We start from the raw sequence: 21002 nt of genomic DNA, 5'->3' as shown, positions 1-21002 counted from the left end.
AACAAATGGACTTAAACGCACAGGTGGCAACCTATCACTGTACCACGCTTGAATTCACTGAGGCCCTGAGAGCGACCCATTCTTTCACAAATGTTAGTAGAAGCAGTCTGCATGTCGAGGTGCTTGATTTTATACTGTTACAATGGAAGTGATTGAAACACCTGAATTCAATAATTCAGAGAGGTGTCTTAAAACTTTTGGTAATATAGTGTATGGAGTTCCTGTGACATAAGCATTAAGGTGGTGGATTAATATATTTCCTTAGATCATTTCACCATCTGCTGGTGGGTGCATTGAATTACATGCACAGTCCCACCGAAAGGCCAAGACTCAACTCATCTTGAAGATAATTCATCTTTTTGAGGTCCTGCTTTCCCTCCTCCACACTAATGCATCAACCACACTTGTGCCAGAGCATTAGGCTAAAGCTACATTACAATTCAGACCCGCCTTGCCTTGAGGGAATATGATACAGACCATTTATCTTTTTCATTTCTGAGTATTCATAATCCAGTGAATTAGTCAAGTGAAAAAAAAAGGTGTGGCTGGAGATCATCTCTTGATTAAAATCATACTGTGATAAACTTCTCATATTGTTATACATTGGCTTGTAAAAATCTAAATGGTAAACTTTACAAAAAGTACCAAAAACAGCAGCATGTTCTACTAAAAACTATTAACATCAACATCTGTAAAACACCCAATGGCATGAACACAAAACCACTCCCTTAGGTTTCTGGAATCTAAAATTTCCCAATCCACAATCTCTGTGTTCAAAGTTCTGTGTTTCTTTTCTTAAGATTTAAAATATGGTTTAATTAACATGTTCCACCACAAATTATGACAAAATATACAATTATGAAAGTCTTTTTATTGAAAATAGGTTTTATATATCACACTTTGATTTATCATCACTATCAGAAATAAAGTTAATTGCAGTGAATGACATCTCTTAGCAAAACAGGGCCTTGGAGTAGCTGTTTGAGAATAACAGACATGACAGATGTCTGCGGAGAACAGGTGTGTTGTTTATATTTTTAAAAGCAGACAAAAGGTGGAGGCATGTCTTCAGGAATGGCCTTAGATGATGACGCAGTCAGTGGAAAGTGAAGAGGCTGTAGTGTGACGCCTCCAGCTGGATCCTCTATTCAACACCTTTCATGAACTCCAGGAACTCTGCCAGAGAGAACGCACAAAGTCAATATATTTTATATATATATTTTAGGGCTGACCCCCAATAGTCGAAGATTCGATGCGCGGAGCCTGATTCGACTGTCAATCTCACAGTTGAAGCTTTGCAGTGGAACAAGGAATATGGGTGTGCTCAACGTCTGATTTTACATAGAACTAGCAGTTTTCTCCCAATAAGTTAATATACAGCCTATTACAATATACATTTCAAATTTTAATGCTGTAAATAAACATGTAAAAAGAATAAAACTTCCAATAAATGTTTTTAAAGTGCATGAATAAATCCAAAATTGTAACCCTAACCATGGGTCGTCAGTGCACATGTATAGACGTAGCGTGTGGTGGTGGAAGAGGAACACTTGCTGAAGAGACTGAGCTCCAGCTTCACTGGTGTTGTGCCGAGTTGTCCGCACCTCGCAGAACTTTTGAATAATTTATCACCGTTGATGAACCACACAAAGAATATTTTATGGTTTTTAAATAGCCGGCTACTTGAAATATACCCGCGAGGAACCGCAACGTGCATGTAGCTGTCGGCAGCACGGAATCCACGCAAAACTCTGAGTGAGAGAGAGAGAGAGAGAGAGAGAGAGAGAGAGATTAAAAAGCCTCTGTTTAGCTGGAAATTTACAGTGTAAGTTGAATGAATAGAGACTGCAGCTCTGCAGCTTCTTAAGAAGGAGAGCTACCGTGTGTAAACAGGTGTGAATGGGGACCATAATGGTGGCCACACAAAATATTGACACTTTTGGCCTTATTTGGACATTTAATCAAATATTCACAAAATGTGGGGGGTGTAGTCAAATTTGTGAGATATAAATACGTGCATGCATGCATATGCAGATATGCATACATGGGAACATGCAAGGTCGGAGGGGGGAGGACGAATATGTGGCATATGTAAGTATATTTTGGTGAAACAGTGAAAGTGAAAAGAGACAGTGCTGTTTTATGGTAACCCTCATGAAGTTATGAAGGTTATGAGTGCTTTCTAAGATTGTACCACAAGTCTGCAGGATCACTGCAGTGATTTAAGATGTTAAGGAAGGATAGGGTGTGAGTCGTGCGGTACAGCAAAATAGCTATTAATTAAACAATATTTAAAATTATTTTAGTTGCCTACTACTTTTAAATCTAAAGAGCGAGATATATCTTTCTCAGGAGTTGGTGGTGACCAACAACAGAGCAAAACGATTGTTACTTATGTTGTTTGTTTATCTTTATGTTTTTTTCTGACAGGGGCCGCAAGAAAATGCGCATAGGTTTTGTTTTGGAAGTTGATGACAAACAATGCATTATGTTGTTTATGCTGCAGCACTTGTTTGCTGCAAACTTTCAAATGCAAATGCAATATTGGAAACATTGTTTTCAGGACACACAGTTGGTGTATATTGTTTACTGTAGGCCATTACAACTAATGGGCTGGCTCCCGTACCGTCATAATCAATTTTGCCATCATTGTTTTTGTCTCCATCCTTCATCAGCTCCTCAATGTCGTCTTCTGTGATGGCCTCTCCAGTGGACTCCAGCATGGCCTTCAGCTCTTCTAAGTCTATGTAGCCATCTCCATTCCTCAACACAAGATATAGAAATCAGTCTTATACTCATCTGGAATGTCTGCTGAGTTGAACCCTTTTACTGTGCCAAACCACAAGTTTGAATTGGCTCTGTGCAGTGTGGGTACAGAAATACAAAGAAAAACCTACTTGTCAAACATGCGGAACAGTTCAGCCAACTCTTCTTCTGATTTTCCTTTGCTCTCCTCCTTCATGCAGCGGACCATCATAACCAAGAATTCATCAAAATCTACTGTGCCACTGCCTGTGAACATACACCATGATATTATAAAGACTTCATATCTCTATATCATATTTGAACTTTTTAAATCCAATTTTCCCCTTAAATTTACACTCAAGTTGCTTTAGAGTAGTTCAAATCCTTATATTCCACTCCTTGAAACAAACATGCTCCTGGTCTCTATACAGTGATGTGACAGTCTTAATAATGTTGACATACCATCCTCATCCACCTCATCAATCATCTCCTGTAACTCTTCAGGGGTGGGATTCTGTCCCAGCATTCTCATCACCTTCCCCAACTCTTTAGTGCTGATGCAGCCGTCCTCTGCATCCTGGATGAAGATGTCAAACGCCGCCTTGAACTCTAAAAGGGACACAGCGACTGTTACTGTCTGACAAACACAACTACAAACAAAGAAATCCAAAAATGTCTAAAATGTAACACCAAGATGGATTGCACACAAACATTTAGAAATACAGCATAACAACCATCACAAGACCATTTACAAGCAGGGCCAGTCCAAAACCCTACACAACATTAATTAATTCCGCACGCTTTGTTATACAGGTCTGTAATTCCCTTATAATGTCCTTGGAAGTTTCACGGAAAGGACTATTTAGCTATTTAGCTGACGCTTTTATCCAAAGCGACTTACAATTGCTATACATGTCAGAGGTCTGGAGCAACGAGGGTTAAGTGTCTTGCTCAGGGACACAATGGTGGATGGGTCACAGTGGGAATCGAACCCAGGTCTCTCAAAGGCAAGCATCTTATCTATCTATCACCATCACTATAATTTAGTTCTCATTACAGGGAGAGTAGGAATTGGAGTTTTTTATAGAAAGAAAAAACAGCTCCTACAACCCAAGTAAATTTTCATTATTAATTTACAATTGGAAACTTTATACTGCATGTTGAATTGTTTGCTTGCCTGACATGTTCAGCCAACCTGCTGTGACAAACTAGAAGACTCTCCATGTTAATTTAGCAATTATTTAAAATAATTAAGTGGTGGTATATATATTTTCCTGTATTTCTTTTCAGGAGATGTATTTGCAAATGGCACACTTGTTAAATAAACAAATAAATAAAATACAATTAAAAAATGAGGTAATCATGTCAATTGCAGAATAGAAGATGGAACTTTAAGCCTGTACTGTTGAAAGCAAAACCAATTTTGTTCAGATAGTCCTGGAAACTAAGAAGCTGTAAGACCTAAACTCAAGAACTGAATAAGGAAAAAAAGAAAAATAGTTTGTGTTTTAGTCCCTTAAACCTGAATTCTATTGAAAGGCCAGCAGAGGGCGACTCTTCTGTTTGCAGAAAGAAATAATGGTAAAATTACCCTACTTCTCATCTGATTCATTACCTCAGTAAACACTTTCCTAAAGAGTTTATGGTTTCAATCACTAGTTTCAAGTCTTCTTCAGTACAACATGATATTCATTTAGTAAATTATGGTCCCATTTAGAGGAAAATAGACCAGAAAGCAGAGTATACTTAAGTGCGGGATTATCTGTGATTAACAAGTCATTATCATGGTGACCTGTCAATCAGGCTAGAATGACTCGTACCCATGGAACTGCGTAAATTTAAACACACCAACGGGTAAGGTCACAATGACTACGTCCACTTCTTAAATACAGTTTATGGTTTTATCCCTACCTGAAGAACCATTAAGATTAGTTATTTTGACCACTAATGGAATAGAAATGGCAGCTTTGTTTGGGACACAACTTTGCAAATGACAAAAAAACATCACATTATTGTAGTGTTCCTTGTTCTTTACTGCTGCAGATTGTTAAGTTAAAATGCAGACTGGGATCAGTAGTGACAATCTGTGAGTGTTTTATCCTTATGTATTTCAGCCTTAGTAGATAACCATGTTGAAGTTTTATTTCTACCGTTCACTAGGTTGTTCTCTCTCAGTCGAACTATCTCCATCATTAGCTCTCTCATCTGCAAGCTGTTTCTCTTTATCTAAGACTAGATATATTTAATGTCAATAAAGAACAAGAGATATCCATCCCACCTCCTGCAATTAATGTTAGTAACACTCAGTGTTGCAGCGCAGGGACCCTTAATGACCCAGGAACCAAATTTTGTGCCTGGTTCCTTCATTTGAAATGTAAATATGGTAAATAAACGTTAATAAAAAGGTTCCTGGAAAAGAGATTCTTCCCTTTCCTCTTAGAAGGCTCAGTGCCAAGGCCATGGAAGGGACATCATGGATGTATGACAGCTGGTGATAAATGTCTGACTGATGTAATCTTTTAAAAGGAGTGGCACACTGACAGCCTTAATCATGTATCCAATTTAGTAAATGTGCTTGACACAACAATCTATAAAGGACGTGTATATTGTATTTTTAAAAAAACTCTTTTTCATTGTTTCTGTAAAGACTTTTCATTTACATAGTATTGTTAGCAGTAATAGCATTAGTAGTTTCCTTACCATTTTTCTGCTCCTCTGTCAAGTTCTCAACCTAAAGGGAAACAAAATCGGCATGAATATTGTGTGTATATCACTATATCACTTTCTCAGTGGCTCACTTCTTTTTTAGTTGGAGTACAACTTCAGCTCACAACTATCATGAACCTCCTGTCTGTGCTGCTCTCAGTGCAGTATGACTGCAATGTCACACTGCTTTCTTCACTTACTATTCTTGTTGTGTGACAGAGCACAATACATGTGTGTGTGTGTGTGTGTGTGTGTGTGTGTGTGTGTGTGTGTGTGTGTGGGGCCATCAGCTGTCCCATCTCTTCTTCTGAAATGTCCAACTGTTCATTGTTCTATTGTCGGGCACAGACATATGAACTTAAGACAGCAGGGCTCTGTCTGGGCTTATTACACCTATTGTTTCACTGACATACAAGCTGAAGGAACACACAAAGACTCTTATATTGTCAAACTTACTAATTACATTTTTTACAAAAAAAATAAACATTAAGAAAGTGTTCATCACAAGAAGATACACTGTAAACAGCCACAGGCAGGACTGCACTACTGCATACTCATGTCATGAAACCATTCATTTAAATTATTTCCGTTACTTATTTTATTTTGTAATTATTCTGTTCTCACTCATTTCCACTCTCATGATGTAAAAATGTGCTGGAGAAATTGGGATTTTTTGCTGAAAGTAGTCTATTTCTATTTCAAATCAAATTATAAAAAAAAAAAAATGGAATAGTCCTACAAAAAAACAACCACCAAGCATACGTTTTTATATGGAAACAAGGCAAGACTGTAAACCCCCCAGGCTGTGAAGTACCAAGGACATGACCTCAGCGTCCTCAACAGTAGCTACAGCTATGACAAATGTAGAAATTCAAATCAATTCCACAGCTGTCACAACAGCTTCTAAACTTTATCAAATAAATGCCTGCCAGCAGAGACCTCCAGTATCATTCCATGCAACAGTGTGTGTTTGTTGTATGTTTCTATATTTTTTTGTAGAAGCATAACACACAAGGACAGAATCTGCGCCAGGATATTCTGATTATTACATATATTTGTTGTCATCACCTCAGAGTGAATTATTATCAGATGGAGAAATAAAACATCATACTGTACTTGGCCTTACTCACCGCTGCTTTGTATACGTCATCCATGGCTGCTGGTCCGTCCCTGCCTCTGACACACCACTGCACTCACTGCTGCACTCAGACACAGGACAAATACTGCCGGCAATAACTGCCTCTGTCTTTATTGTTGGAGGAGTGTGGCACTAAAAAAGCTCTCAACCCATCCCGTGAAATCCAAGGGTGATAGAGGGAGGAGTGACATAGGGGGAGATAAAGAGAGCACAATCTATAAATAGGAAACAAGGGAAGCCATGCAACAATAGTAATACTGACAGCAGCACCTAAGTGGAGATGCTCGCTTTGGGGTTACTAGCTTTCTATGACATGTTGTCCCACAGTGTCGGAAATCAAGTGTTTATACCTGTTCCATAAATCCACACTGGAGAGTGGAGTGAAAAGCTGGATGTCAGAGACTGTGGGAGATTCTATATTGTTACATCCTGGAAGACATTGAAAGTTGCACTCGGTTGTTCGCAAAAATAGTGACAGAAATAGTGGTGTGTCAAGAATAAAAAAAAGAGGGAGACGTTCAAACCTGGCTCCTTCGCACCTTCACACAGCTGACCAATCACAGCGTCCAATCAAAATTAGAAAGGTGTGTGTGGGGTGGTGGTGGGGTGGGGTTCCAAAGCTGTTCGACCATCTGACAAGCACTTCTGAAGAAGCATACTGGCAGCCTTACTGCACTCTCAGAGTGCCACACAGAGACAGCCAAGTGAACTATGTTTATTTAAAGCTAGCTGGTACAATGACCATAGCTAGCCTTAGATACAGCTAAATTGAACTTCTTTTTCCAACCTGTCTCCTGTAATAATAAAAAAAAAAACATTAGTAATTCAGGCTGTTATGCCACATAAATAACAAGGCAGTAAAATGCAGTAGTGATGAAGAAAAAACAAAGCAACACCAGTTAATCATACTCATCATAAAAGCTTTCTGTCTTAGCAGTACAACTGCCTTGGCAGTACAGCTGCTGTCTGTAGGGGATATCATGAGATTTTTTGTGGCTTGGTTAACTTTTAAATCCCACATTTAAGTTCAGTAATTGAAACTGACAAAAAGATAGTAGACACATTTTGTTGGCAGATACTAAACTTCCATGCACACTCTGGTAAGATTGTCCAAAAGTATAGTGCAGTATCTACATTTTCTACGCAACATTGGTTTGGGGTTAAATTAAGTTTACATAATCTATCCATTTGTTACACTGTTGTATGAATATATTGTAAATGTGTGTGGCAATGTCTCATATGGATGAACGTACAGTATAGCCTGAACGACAATGGGGTGGGATTTTGATGCCGATAGCAGTCTCTGTATTTTTTATTTTAAAAAAAGCTACATTTTATCTGCCATATTAGCTTTTTAAACATAATCGAATAAACATTAAAATTATTAAAGAATTGTGACCCAGATACAGTATGTGTACTGAGTATGTGTAAAAATCAATTTGTCAGTGCTCTACTCACCATATAATGGCAAAACTGTTTTTAAAACCTTTCTAAACTGATGTTTATTTTCACTTCAAACATATACCAAAACCGATAGATCTGCAATAAGCTAATATCAGCCTAAATCTATTCATCAGTCAGGCTAAATGTTGCACAAAGGGCAAAGTGGAGGATCTGTGGAGTCCTGTCAGCAAATGCAATGGAGAGAATGCTTGTTAGGTCACTCATATCCATTTCACCATAAACACGTACGCTCTCCATATTCGAACATTTTGAAGGGCAGCCACTCTAGTCAGAGAGAAGGAAATGTAATGTTTAGTTTTCACAACTACACACAATATAATCTTCCTTATTTTCTATGCACTGAGTATAGAGTGGAGTCACACGTCTGCATGACAATAGACACACAAATAGTGCTATTTTGAATGTGTGACCTTGACTAGAAATAGTAGTCCTCTACCAGTGGGGAGGGTGAGAGTGGGACTACGGTAATAAATCTTTGTTGTAAGGCTTATACTATGCAGGACAGGCAGATAGCACCTATCAATGTGCAGCAGCTGTAGAGTAAGCTCAGAGGTCAGTAGTCAAGCTTGACTTTAGACTTGGTCTCTATGGCTGAACTGTAATCATTTTGCTAATCTATTGTCAAAATGAATTGACAAATACAACAGCAAAGTGTAGCTTCACAGATTATCACACTGCTCAAAGTCATGAGAGCGCTACAAAGTAGCATCAATAAACACTGGCCCACAACTTAAGTCAAACAATTGATTGTACTTTGTCAAGTCTTTAAAGCTCACCAGAGATTTATCTTTATGAAAATTGTACTCTTCAGTTGATATAACTAATTGATTGATGTAACCTATTTAAATGTATTCTGTTTACACTCCTCAACTGCCTGAAAATGTCATGTAAACTTATATTTATCAAATATTGTACCCAAATCTGTCAAAATCTGTGTTAGTGAGCACTTCTCCTTTGTCGAGATAATCCATCCACCTCACAGGTGTGGCATATCAAGATGCTGATCAGACAGCATGGGTATTGCACAGGTGTGCCTTAAGCTGGCCGCAATAAAAGGCCACTCAAAAATGTGCAGTTCTATCACACAGCACAATGCCACAGAAGTGGCAAGTTTTGGTGGAGCGTGGAATTGGCATGCTGACTGCAGGAAAGTCCTCCAGAGATCACCAATACAGATTTAGACAGATTTGTGAACAGTGTTTGAGAGAAAAGGCCTTTTGTGTACATAGAGAAAGTCTTAGATCTTTGAGTTCAGCTCATGATGAATCGGGGCAAAAACAAAAGTGTTGCGTTTATAATTTTGTTCAGTGTATAATTGTATGTGCAAGAAGGTGGTTCTGGTGCTGGTACTTGTGCCAGGCTGTGCAGGCTCCTCTTCCTCCTCACATGCCTGGCCACAAGTACAGGCTCCAGCTCCGGGAGATGATGAGCCTCCACCATTGGAGGCCACATCAGCCATAGGCTCAGGCCTTCTCACAATGATGAGTCCATAAGAACTGGGGGCTCAATAGAGGGACGCTCTCTCACCTGTCAGTAAAGAGCAGTCCACACGCTATGAAACCCATTTCACTTGCATAACATGCAGAACAGAGACCATGGTCTTTTAGTATTCACGCTAGGGCTCGACGATTAATTGAAAAGTATTCGAAACCAAAATTCAGAGCCTCTAACCGATGTAATTTTACAATGTCGGTTTTTTCGGTTTTTGAATCCTGTTACTGTTTCCCCAGTGTGAGTGTTCACTTTCCCCTTAAAAACCAACACATTCTCACTCCTGACTCATCACATATTGATGCTTGGTCAAGGCCCTTTGGTGTTGCTTTTTAACGCCCTGGCCATTTTGAAACAGCACATTATATAAGTCATGAAACAATGCAATTTGGTGAGGTTTAGGCACAAAAAGTACTTGGTTAGGTTTAGTCAACAAAACTACCTGGATCATGGTTTGGGTTAAAATAACTATATGTTTGCCAGTTAACACATAAGTTAACTAACGTCACTTCCATAACTTACGCAATTTATGTAACTCGCTTAACTTAAATAAAAATATTTAATGTTGACTTTTTGTTTCACACAGGACACGAACACCGGTCTCCTAGTTCAAAGTCCGGGTTCTGGCCGTCCATCTACCCCAACCACCTCCTTACTCAACCTTTTGTGTTAAATATCATACCTACCTTTACCATCAAAAACTGATGCTACAGGGATCCCCAGTGCGTTACAAACTGACGCCGATGGGTGTTGACCCTGACTCCAAATGTGACAAGACGGGGAGTGAGAATGGGTTGAAACACCACGTGTGTAGTCACGTAACTTCGCACTGTCCAGTCCTGCTCAGCTTCCAGACCGTAACCATCTTCACTTTCCTTTCCAGAAGATCTAAACAGCCATCCATTAAAATAATTTTTCACTTTGTTTTGCCGGAGACAAAAAACAGACTGTGACCTACACTGTACATTTACAGCTTTCACCATCACTTTCTAACACTCTGCTCTCTCACATTTGCGTGTGCACACACACACAGTCGGTAGATGAGACTTTGGAGTTTGATGCCCTTCCTCCCTCTCTCACTCCCTCTGCATCTCCATGCAGCAATGCAGCAAACATCACACACACACACAGACTGGCAGACAGACAGAAGTTATGTTTTTCTTGGCTTGTGTGGAGGTGAGTGGTGATGAAGGAAGACTAAGCTACCAGTGCCTCCAGTTTACAGCTAATTAGCCAAAAGACAAATATTTAACTTGTGTCTTACTACAATGCATGACTCATGAGCTATTAGCTAATGCAATAAGTTAGCTAAAGTTTAGCTAAGGCAATATATCATGGCCATACAGGCTAATGTGCTATACTTAATGCAGAAACTGCATGTGAATACTGTAAAATGTGTGTCTAATAACGTCATCACAATCGCCACATTAATATGTAAATTAGGCTTTACCTTATTAAAATGTACTAATTTGCATATATTTGGCAAGGCAATTCTGGTGAATGGGATTAACAAAATAACTAAAATCACCACAGAACTTCCCAATTTAATGACTTAATTCAATGGTCTTTTACCCTGAAATGATATCTTTACAGTAAATATGCAGATTAGCTTGTTTTTGTTAATTTATGGCCACTGCCTTTAAACCAATCAAATGAACGTTGACTATGTCACTAGCCAATCAGGCGCAACTTTCAGTTAAGCTCTACCTGCAGTGATCATTCTCAGTCTTTACTGCCATGCGTTTGGATTTCCTTAAAAATTTGCCTCCTGATTTTTTGGGGTGTTTTGGTTCGGGTATTTCTTGTGGTTATGTTAGTAGGCTTTCCTCTTACGTTCATTCCCTGTGTCTGTGTTGTCTCATCTCTGTGTTGTCTGTCTTCTGCTCCTTCGTTCTGTTTCGCTTTATAATTGTGCTTCCTCGTGTGTTTGGTGCTGCTTTTACCTCCTGTCGTTCCTTGTTTGCCCGTGTCTCGGTGCCCTGATTGTGTTCACCTGTGCTGTGTTATCCTCACCCCTCGTGTGTGTGTGTGTGTGTTGGTTTGTCGGTTGCTCGTGCATCGTTTCATGGATGTTCTACCAGTGCCTTTGATTTGTGTAACATTGGAAATGTAATTTTCTGTTCCTAGTTATTTATTCAAGTACTGTTTTGTTTCAAGTGCAAACGTTAGCTTTCAGTTCAATTTATTTTGAATGAAAAGATCTACCGTTGTCCACCTTTCCCTTTGAAGACAGTGAGAAGAGTTAGAAAAAGAAGCAAGGAAACACTTGGGCAATGGCTGGTGATATGGAAACTTTGGTCAGAACAATGAAGAGTTAACATTACAAACAGAGATACAGGTTGTTCCTTAGATATCAGGTCTGAACTCTCTACAGCCATATTTGGTCAAGATCATGACCAAACATTGGCTGTGGGTCATGGACCAGAAATTGAAAGGGAGTGAGGGATTTGATTAATAAACAAAAAAATGTCAGATGAACGAAGCTCAGGTAGTGGAAAAAAAATATTTCTGATTGTGAGACTAAGCCATCAGCGTGCAAGACAAAAGGCACAAAAGAGTGAGGGAGACATGTTACATGAGAGGCATGTACTCAAGACAATGGGACAGAAGATACGTCTGAGCCTAATTCACAATATCCACCCAGTATGAGATGAGGACACAGACGAACAACCAAAGATGTTGTTGCAGATTGGAGCCAAAGCCGATCATTGAAAGACATGGAACCAAAAACAATGGAGAAAGTTGCCAGTGGTATAAAAGTGGGTCACAATTACAGTGAATAGAAGAAATAGCAACACAATTGTTCCACAGCCCAGTTCAACAAAATCTGAAGCAACCATGGACCAATGTGTTGTACAACATCCACGTTGTACCCTTGCCAGCATATCAAACTCTTCACAGCAAGAAAATCAATGGCCAATATTTACACGTCAGTGCAGTTTGTACATTCCCTCCCTGCACTAAATAAAAAATTGACAGACTAGCAGGAAATACAAGAAGAGGGAGAATTGCAAGAGCTCTTCACAAAAACACCCGTTGCTAAAATGATTTCAGGAAACCTAACTTAAGGTCTGAACAAAAATGTTCTTAGCATAATTAATTTGTAGGTCAGAAAAATTAAACGAATTCATGATTTTTTTCAAGGAGATGTACCTCACTCAAAGCATCATGAAGGAATGTGATTTCAAATTTTACAAGATGCCTGCGTATGCACAGCACTTTGAAGTTCACCCCTTTGGTGTACAGCTGTATACTGAAACAGGAATAGGCATAGCTGTGCAACACTTAAGTAAGAAGACCCCACTGATCTAAAACCTACATGGTACAGGTCATGTTGCATCCAGTTCCCAGTCAGACCAAAAGATTTCTTTACTACTCCCTGACTCTTCCTGGAGGTGGTCAGAATGCTCTTCCACTCTCAGTCTGTGAAATGCTGGCAAATGAACACTATATGTTACAGTTGGTTTAAGCTGACCCAGGATCAGACACAAAACACTACAGATGTAGATTAGATAAAATAGTTAGTTGAAAAAGCAATCTGTTGGTGAGGTGGCTGCAAAGGCAGTGGGGCAGAAAGGTAGGTGACGTTGTGGTCTGGGTGTGTTAGCTGAGGTGGCTTGTGGTAAGCTAAGAAGTGGAGAGTGAGCACAGGAAAAACACTGGAAAATGATGACAAACAAGAGGATTTGTTGGCCAAGAGTAGAATACTACAGGAGTGCCGGAATAATCTGGCAACGTGTTGCAAGGGAAGCAGTGCATTTAACCAGGAAAGCTGATTATGTGATTGAGCCCAGGTTGGTTGTTCAGTCAGGTACACAGGATTGTAAGCCATGCCCACAAAACACACACAGAGACAAGCGTCCTTTCTCATTTCCCTATTTTGGGCCTCCTCGATCCCCTTCTTGTGACCTGGAAATCGATCTTAGCACACAATCTTAAAGGACATCTCAATTCCTAAAATGCACCTTGAGGAGTGAGGATCAAGGAGGCTTCCCGGAGGAGCTATAAGTCAGTCATAAGTATTTGCACAAGTCTTTTCAGCAGCCATGATGTTTAAAAGAGGCATGCATGCAACTGGAATATACAACCTATGGTGGGAGCAGGACGCTAGTGTTCTTTTGTATTCAGTTGTATTAGTTTATTAGTTTTAAGAGGACCAAATGTTCAAACTGCATCCTTTAATGAAATTTTACTATGATATGTTTTTATTGAATGTGATGTGTGGATAGGCAGGCCGGGTCATGAAAATGAACAATGAATAATGGGTGGTTGGAATAGGTTGAAGCGTCTCCCCTTTAAGAGAGACGCTGTGTGGATTTATGCACGAGTCTCAGCAGCATTAATATTTAAATCACAGACAGAATCGGTCAGGATATAATGTTCTTCTACACATCCAAGAGGTCTGACACAGGTTCATACTTCATTTATAGTAAAGCATCTAGAGTAATCAGAGTGTCTAAACATGGATGATAGAAGGTGAAAGTTGAGTTTCCTCTGTCCTGTCAAGTTACTGCAGTTTTTTTTGTTTTGCCCCACAATACAATACAATGATGCGACTTTGACGTCACTCTAGAGCAGCTGTTGTCATAGCTCTGCTGTAGATGGAGCCGTAGTGAACAAAGAAGCCATTATTAAACATGTGGCTCTCTTCCTCCTCTACCTTGCTATCATCTGCTCACACATTCACTTTCTTACACCTGAAACCCACCGGGGTCTCAGTCATGACAGCTACAGTTACTCACATAACCACTTCCTCTTAAGTGATTGTGCCTCTAAAATAAAAGCGCAAGAACATATTTTGCAGCAATGCTTCATGTCGAGTTTATTAAGAGCTTTTACTTTGAAGAGTTCTGAAGGACAATTCAAAGACACTCGCGTTTGACACACCCTGAAAAAGCCGTCAGTAAACGTGTTATTGGATTCCCCTAAATTTTCTCAGGGAAATGAAAGTGTCTGTAGGTTTATGAATGCGGATCAAAAGTGCACACACTGCAGCACATGCTTTATGTGAGGATGTTCAAAACTGTCCTTTTATTCAATTTGTTTAACAAGGGAGAAAAAAAATATCCGCAATAAGATAAGAAGATACTTCCATTTTGTTTGACTTTGTTCTGGCCTGCAGGATAACAAAAAATTTGGCCCATTGCCAGACTTACTTGCGGACCCCTGCAGTAGAGAGAGGGGGGAGGGAATGAGTTTGGGGGCAGATGCGTACAGCGTCATAAGCCGTAATGACAAGGACAGAAAGTTGTGAACACTTGTCAAAATTCAGCAGAAATGTGACCTGTGAGAGGACAATGAAAAGGGTTAGCAAGTATGAGCTAACCGGAGCGAACCGGAGCTAAACTCTGTGGCTCTGTTTACTTCTACAAGACAGCGTGCTGTGTGTGACGTGTTATTCTTTAGCGCATGCTGGTCACTGTTGGGCTGCAGATTTTTCACACTGGGAAAAAAAAAAAAAAACATTCGGAATTGAGCATCAAGGCCTGTAGTCTGAACGTAGCCTAAATGCTACTGCCAAGAAACGATCAATAACGTTGATCCATATGATTAAGCAGCCCAAGACAGGATTACAGACCCAGACGTATTACGTCTGCTCACATATCCAGTGATTGTTAATTACTATGTTTTTGGATTGAGTGCATACACTTTGCACAAGTTTAAAAGCTATAGAACAGCTTGGTGCAAGGCCTCCTTGTTCACAAGCTGGTGTTCTGTTGATATTTGCTACCTATCGAGATGTGCTACTTGGCAGTTCTTTGCATGGCTAATTGTTAAGGTTAGGGTTAGACGTTAGCAATTTGCATTAAGGTAGCATTTTTCGATAAGGAAGCATAAATCGTCACAACACCGGCTAACTGCGAGAGCACAGTCGTACTGGCAAAGGTAAGTTGGCAATTCTGTTTTTGGCCAGGTTATTAAACCAAACAAAATGCAAAATTTTCAGCTATGTTATTTTAAAGAGTCATAAGCAGGGGGATTGATCATTTTCAATAAAAAACAATTTGTTATTGAGGACTTGTACCAAGACGATCCCTACACTATCGCCTACACATTCAGAGCGAAGACAGTTTTACACTGATCTTCATAAAACAGGTGGCAAGTCTGTTATACTGAGTGTACTGCCAGATTACTGTGAGGAGTTCAGAGATCCTGTGCAGCCTGTCACATAGTTGAAACCCCTCGACTGTCTACAATGACACCAGGCTTGATGGATGTGATTTATCAGTATTGGAACAGCACTGCCAGGCACTGTAAAAACACGCTGATGTTTCAGAGGCTCAGGCTGAAGAGATTGAAAAGAGGACACGGAAACAGCAGAAATCATTATGGTTTGCTGCTCGAGCAGGCAGGGCCTTGAATATGCATGCTGTTTATGCTACTGATAAAGACACAGGCTCTGTCAACTGTTAAAAGGGTTTGTTATCTAAGGACAGCAACTGTAGCACAGCCGATGTCAATTGGAGCATAACATGTGAGAACAGGCATTGAGAACAAATGTCGGAAAAAACGAGAATACACAATGGCCACGAAGTTGCAACATGTTGGTTTTTTAAGAACCCAGATTTCTCCCAAGTGGGAGCATCACCAAATGGCACAGTGAGTTGCACTTGCTGTGGGAAAGGTTGTGTTGAAGTCAAGTGCCCTTGTTTGTTGATGGGGAGGTAAAATTACACAGTTACAAATATTACACACAGGTCCAAACACAAAAATTTGTGACAGACATTAATTACTGTGATTTTGTGGTTTAGACACTCAAAGACTGTTTACAAAGAACCAAACCCTTAGTTTTGGACGGCATGACTGACGAAGGCATGACAGTTTTTCAGCTCACTGCAAGACACTTCACTCAAGCCTCGTTAGCATCAGTGAGCAACAAAACCTTTGCCTCGAAAAACGATACAGAAAAACAATGGAAGGGAGGGCAGTAACAGAGATAAAGAGCTCTGTTCAAAGAAACTGAAAACACTTTAGTGTCAAAGGTGACATGTGACAATGAAAACCGTAGGGTCCATAAGTTCATCTCAAATGCGTTGGACTTGAGGATGGCCCTGCAGCAGACGATGTTCCAAGTAAATGTACAATTAAGACTGACAAGAGCTGTAACTTAAGTAACTTGTACGTACTTAGTTAAAGTGTCAAGTTTCTGGCCAAAGGCATCTAAACCTTTAAATAAAAAATACATAAGACAATGTTTAACTGTCTATTTACTTGTGCCTTTATTTTATTTTCTGGTAAAGTTCTTAAAAAAAAATACTGTAAAGGTTATTCATGTGTACTTGTGTGTGATATTTATGAAAACCGATCCAGACATGAGGAGGAAAGTCAAGATGAAAAGTGTGTAAGTTGTCAGCTTTCCATTGATTTTTAGCATAAATTGCTGCTAAATGCACCTGTGCCTTATCATTTAATGTTGACACATGTAAAAATGAGGGTTATATTTTAAAAATACAGTTTGATGTTTTTTTGCTCAAGATGTACAGAATATCAAAGCAAATTGTAAATTGAAACAGAAAATAAATCTCATTTGATTCATCAGCTTTGGGAAGCTGTCAACGCCTTTTATACTAACATAGCTAGCTAGTTGTGCTTCAGGCCGTCTCATACGCACGTCGAAGGGTACACTTGCATCATGTACTATGATCAAGTAACGCTTTGTCAGCCTTTCTGACAGTGTCAGTACCTGAAGCCCTGAGATGAGAACAACAGCACCTTGTGGAGCAGATGAATCATAGTGTTCACCATATTACTGACTGTTGCAGTTCTGCACTGAAATAGCTATGCATGGTGCATGTGTGGATAGAGACACTAAATGTACCTACCTACCAACCAAAGTGCTCCACCAACCTTGCCACCCTTTTAAACATGGCCATACCTGGAAGCCCTGTTTCCGTCCTCTCATCTGTCAGCAATGCCACTGAGTATCTGCCTGACCTCTTAACAGGCTCCGATTGCAAGCCGTTATCCCTGCCTGATCTTCACAACTGGGTCCATACTGCTCACTTAGGGGGTCCAGGTTCAGGGTTGGTGTCTGGGTCTGCAGATTCAAGTACTCTGGCATAGCCGCGGTCAGTGGACTTTGAGGGTAAGCTGACTGTGTTGTACTTTGGCCCTTTGTCTATCCCATGAGGAAAATTGCAGCTGATAATTCTACTATTCACATCTGGCTCCCTGCCTGCTCGTCTGCAATTCAAAGATTACATAATGAATACTTAAAACCTGCCAAATAGCCCCCCCTCCCATATTTGAAACACTACTCTACACTACTAATTGCTATAATTTGTGGTAAACAGCCAGCAAAGTTGGTGCTGTGCTTTTGTGTTGTCCATCACTCCATGCCCGTCACATTTAAATTGTTTGTTTGCTACTTACCCTTTCACTGCATGTTTGGTTTGCTGCAGACTCACTGTTATGGTATTGTGGCAGAAACGAGTGGCCTGTCTGCACAAACGCAATTTTCTTTTCTTTTGTCATTTATTAGAATAGCAACACCTGCTCTATTAAGAAAAGATATGTAATGCATATTTAAAAACAAGCATGCGTAATTAAAGGATCAAAATCAAACAGAAAACAAACCCCACATGCAATATACATCCAGTTAATACCAATATTTACAGAGCCAATGTCTGGATATTCAAACACTTAAAAAAATGCATCGCTCCAAACCAGTTCTGTGCATCCAGGACAGTCATATCTAGACACTATCAATATACAGCAAAGTTTTATAACGATATCCAGAACAGCAAGAGTGGGAGGAGAAACACGCCGGGGAGTGTTAGCCTCTTACACAACCTTAGCGAAATGACTCGTTTGACTATAAGAATATAATCCATACGGTCAAACATTTGAAAAATCTATAAAAGCCGCACGTTTACAATTTTTCATTCACGTTAGCGGACGGCTAAACCGGAAGTTAGCCTGCTCGGCCGGCAAAAGTCATAGTGCACACTGTAACGCGATGTAATTGCAGAAAGACGGAGACACTGACGCACAAGTATAAATGCATGGCTACATGCTCAGTGTAATAAATGATTGTATCTGTTTAGTATCTAACTGAACAGTAGCCAAATCTTACTTTAACGTTTAGAAAGTTTAACGTTAACATATCAGCTAACTGACGAGCTGAGCCATTAGGCCTACTTTCCAACTTCACACATTCCATTTTGATTGTCTATATCCAAGAGTGTGTATATAAATCACAAATCCAAACATATAGAATTAACTGCACATCATTTAAATAATAGTAAGCAGATCTATAAATACATATTTGTTCAAATGTAAATACATTAATAGATGAAAGCAGTAACTCAGTCTCAGCTGTTCAGCACAATAATTCCACTTTATGGTGAAACTGAAGTAAATAGATCATATAATAAATTAATAAATAGTGATCAGATTTTTTAAATCAAAATAGCTAAAGTGCAATATATTTTAAACTTTAATCAATATCCAAATTTTAAATTGTGTGAGTGTTTTACTGATGGCCAAATTCTATCTCATGTAAAATGTGTTGAAATTTTACTTTAACCTCTGATTGGCTGCGGGGAGGAAGACTTCTCAAAGCCCCAGCTAAACTCAAAAGAAAATGCTCCTCATCAACTGGCTTGTTATTGAGGGCATTCAGGACACAGCGCTGATACTCAGACATAACTAGCTCAGCCCTTTTTTTCTTCTAGGTGTGCGGGGTGGTGGTTCATCAGGGGAGTCAGGAGATCTGGGCTGTGTGGTGTTGGCCTGGGTTTGGGTCTGGGTCAGGGACTCTGATGAAAGTGCGCTGTCATTTGTTGTTTTTGGGAAAGAAAATGTAAATAACAATAAGGAACAACATGCTGAAAGCATACTATACTATTACCTCCACTGGTGTTACTAGCGACACCAGGGAGAAGAGTCTCTACACTGACATCTTCATCAAATGGCTTATTCTACCTGAAACTGCTACAGGTGTCCCCGTCCTGGATGTACGGCTGCAGGAAGTTGAGGAAGGACATGTAACGCTACTTCTATCTCCGACTGCCCCCTGCTGCCCCGGAATCTGACCTCTTGCTCTCTTTTTTCCCTGTCCTGTATGTGTCCCTCGGGTATTCACATTTTTTATGACATGTTTCCACTGGAATTTGTAAAGACAATATATTGTGAACTTCTATGCTGCAAGCAAGCATTTAAAAAAAGACTCCGAAGCCAGCACAAGTCTGCTGTGAGAAAAAAACTGTTAACTTAATTGTGATCATTGAGATTATTCCAGGAGAAAACTGAAAGTTTATTTCATGCCACATTTTTCTGAAAACCATCATTGTGGGCCGGAGGCTTATCTGTGATCTGTAATTCTGTAATGGGGTTGGTCTGTATGTCTGCGTGTCTCTCTCTACCACATAAGTGTAAAACCAACATTACTGGTTTGATTTACTTCAAGATTGTGTGCTGGGAGTGTTTGTGAAGCAATGCAATTGACAAGAGAAAAATACACTATATTATCTGATAACCCATTATTGTAACCTAAAAAAAATACATCTGAGGTGATTTGAGAGGAGTCAAGCAAGCCAACTAACGTTACAATGTAACCGTTTAGCAGCTTGCCAGCAAAGTAACTTACAGCGGCCATTATTGGTTGTGACCTGATTTAAATTGAACTAACTACTGCTTACCATGGTAGACCCATGTTCCTCCAGGCATTGCCTTTCATATTAAGATTGTGATCTGGGGATGTCATCTGATACAGACATGGATACTCAGATACGACCAATATCAACTTTTCCTCCATTGTTGATGGCCAGTCAATGAGCTAGCGGTTGCTACGGTGTGCTATTTGTCCCACCCTTTCTCTACTGTGATTGGACAGTTGGGACAGTTGGGTAAAAAGTTACTGTGACCAACGCTGTGTTTCACTCAAAATTGAAAATTTTTCAACTCTCTGCCCAGCGCAGAACAGATGCTCAGCACCTCGTCATGCGTTTTTACCATGTTGTGAATTCTCCCATTGCAATGAATTGAAAGATTACACTGACCTCAGAAAGAAATGCTTTGGACACAGGCCATGAGACAGCAGGCAGACTGCTATTAATGGCAGCGCCAGCACCCACCTTTCACTATAAGTGGCCATGCCCCTAATTATGCAGAACTTTAAGGCTTAGTGTAATTTAAACGGCTGGGCTTTAAAAAAATATTCAACCCCCTCACAGTTGTCATGAAGGGGGACATTTGCACACACAAAACCCTTTTTGAACTACGCTCTAAACATGTAATTCTTGGGTATTTTAACATTGAGGTCTATGGAGATTGACTCTTTCTGCAGTCAGCCTCCAGTGGCCAATCGATGAATTGCAGTTTGTTACTTTAGGTAGCCGCATAAAACTACATATTGCCCCTTTAAATTCATTTAATTGAAAGACTGTAAAGCTCTCAGTGCTACAGAGGACAGGAGGGCTCGTCCCCCACAGCGTATGAAATTGGGAAATATTAT

At 39.8% G+C, this 21002-nt stretch overlaps 1 protein-coding gene across 8 annotated transcripts; it reads right to left on the bottom strand.

Annotated features, from left to right (window-relative positions):
- Positions 1-851: 851 nt before the first annotated feature.
- tnnc1b (troponin C type 1b (slow)) lies at positions 852-17613 on the bottom strand. Of its 8 annotated transcripts, none has more exons than XM_038723184.1 (8): positions 7114-17613; positions 6940-7018; positions 6582-6730; positions 5446-5476; positions 3208-3354; positions 2898-3012; positions 2627-2763; positions 1145-1176 (listed from the first exon to the last, which is right to left on the bottom strand). In XM_038723184.1, the coding sequence occupies exons 3-8, from the start codon at positions 6603-6605 to the stop codon at positions 1145-1147; spliced, it is 486 nt and encodes a 161-aa protein (XP_038579112.1). In that variant the 5' UTR covers positions 6606-6730; positions 6940-7018; positions 7114-17613. The 8 variants fall into 8 exon arrangements, with proteins under 8 accessions (XP_038579109.1, XP_038579112.1, XP_038579113.1 ...); XM_038723185.1 differs by having other exon boundaries at positions 6582-6721; XM_038723186.1 differs by having other exon boundaries at positions 7129-17613.
- Positions 17614-21002: the final 3389 nt, after the last annotated feature.

The sequence above is a fragment of the Micropterus salmoides genome, unplaced genomic scaffold, assembly GCF_014851395.1.
Source record: "Micropterus salmoides isolate LMB-PRFRI ecotype aquatic unplaced genomic scaffold, ASM1485139v1 Ms_hic_scaffold_16, whole genome shotgun sequence".
Lineage (NCBI taxonomy): Eukaryota > Metazoa > Chordata > Actinopteri > Centrarchiformes > Centrarchidae > Micropterus > Micropterus salmoides.
The sequence above is the reverse complement of the archived record's forward strand: the minus strand, read 5'-3'. Positions and strand labels throughout refer to the sequence as shown.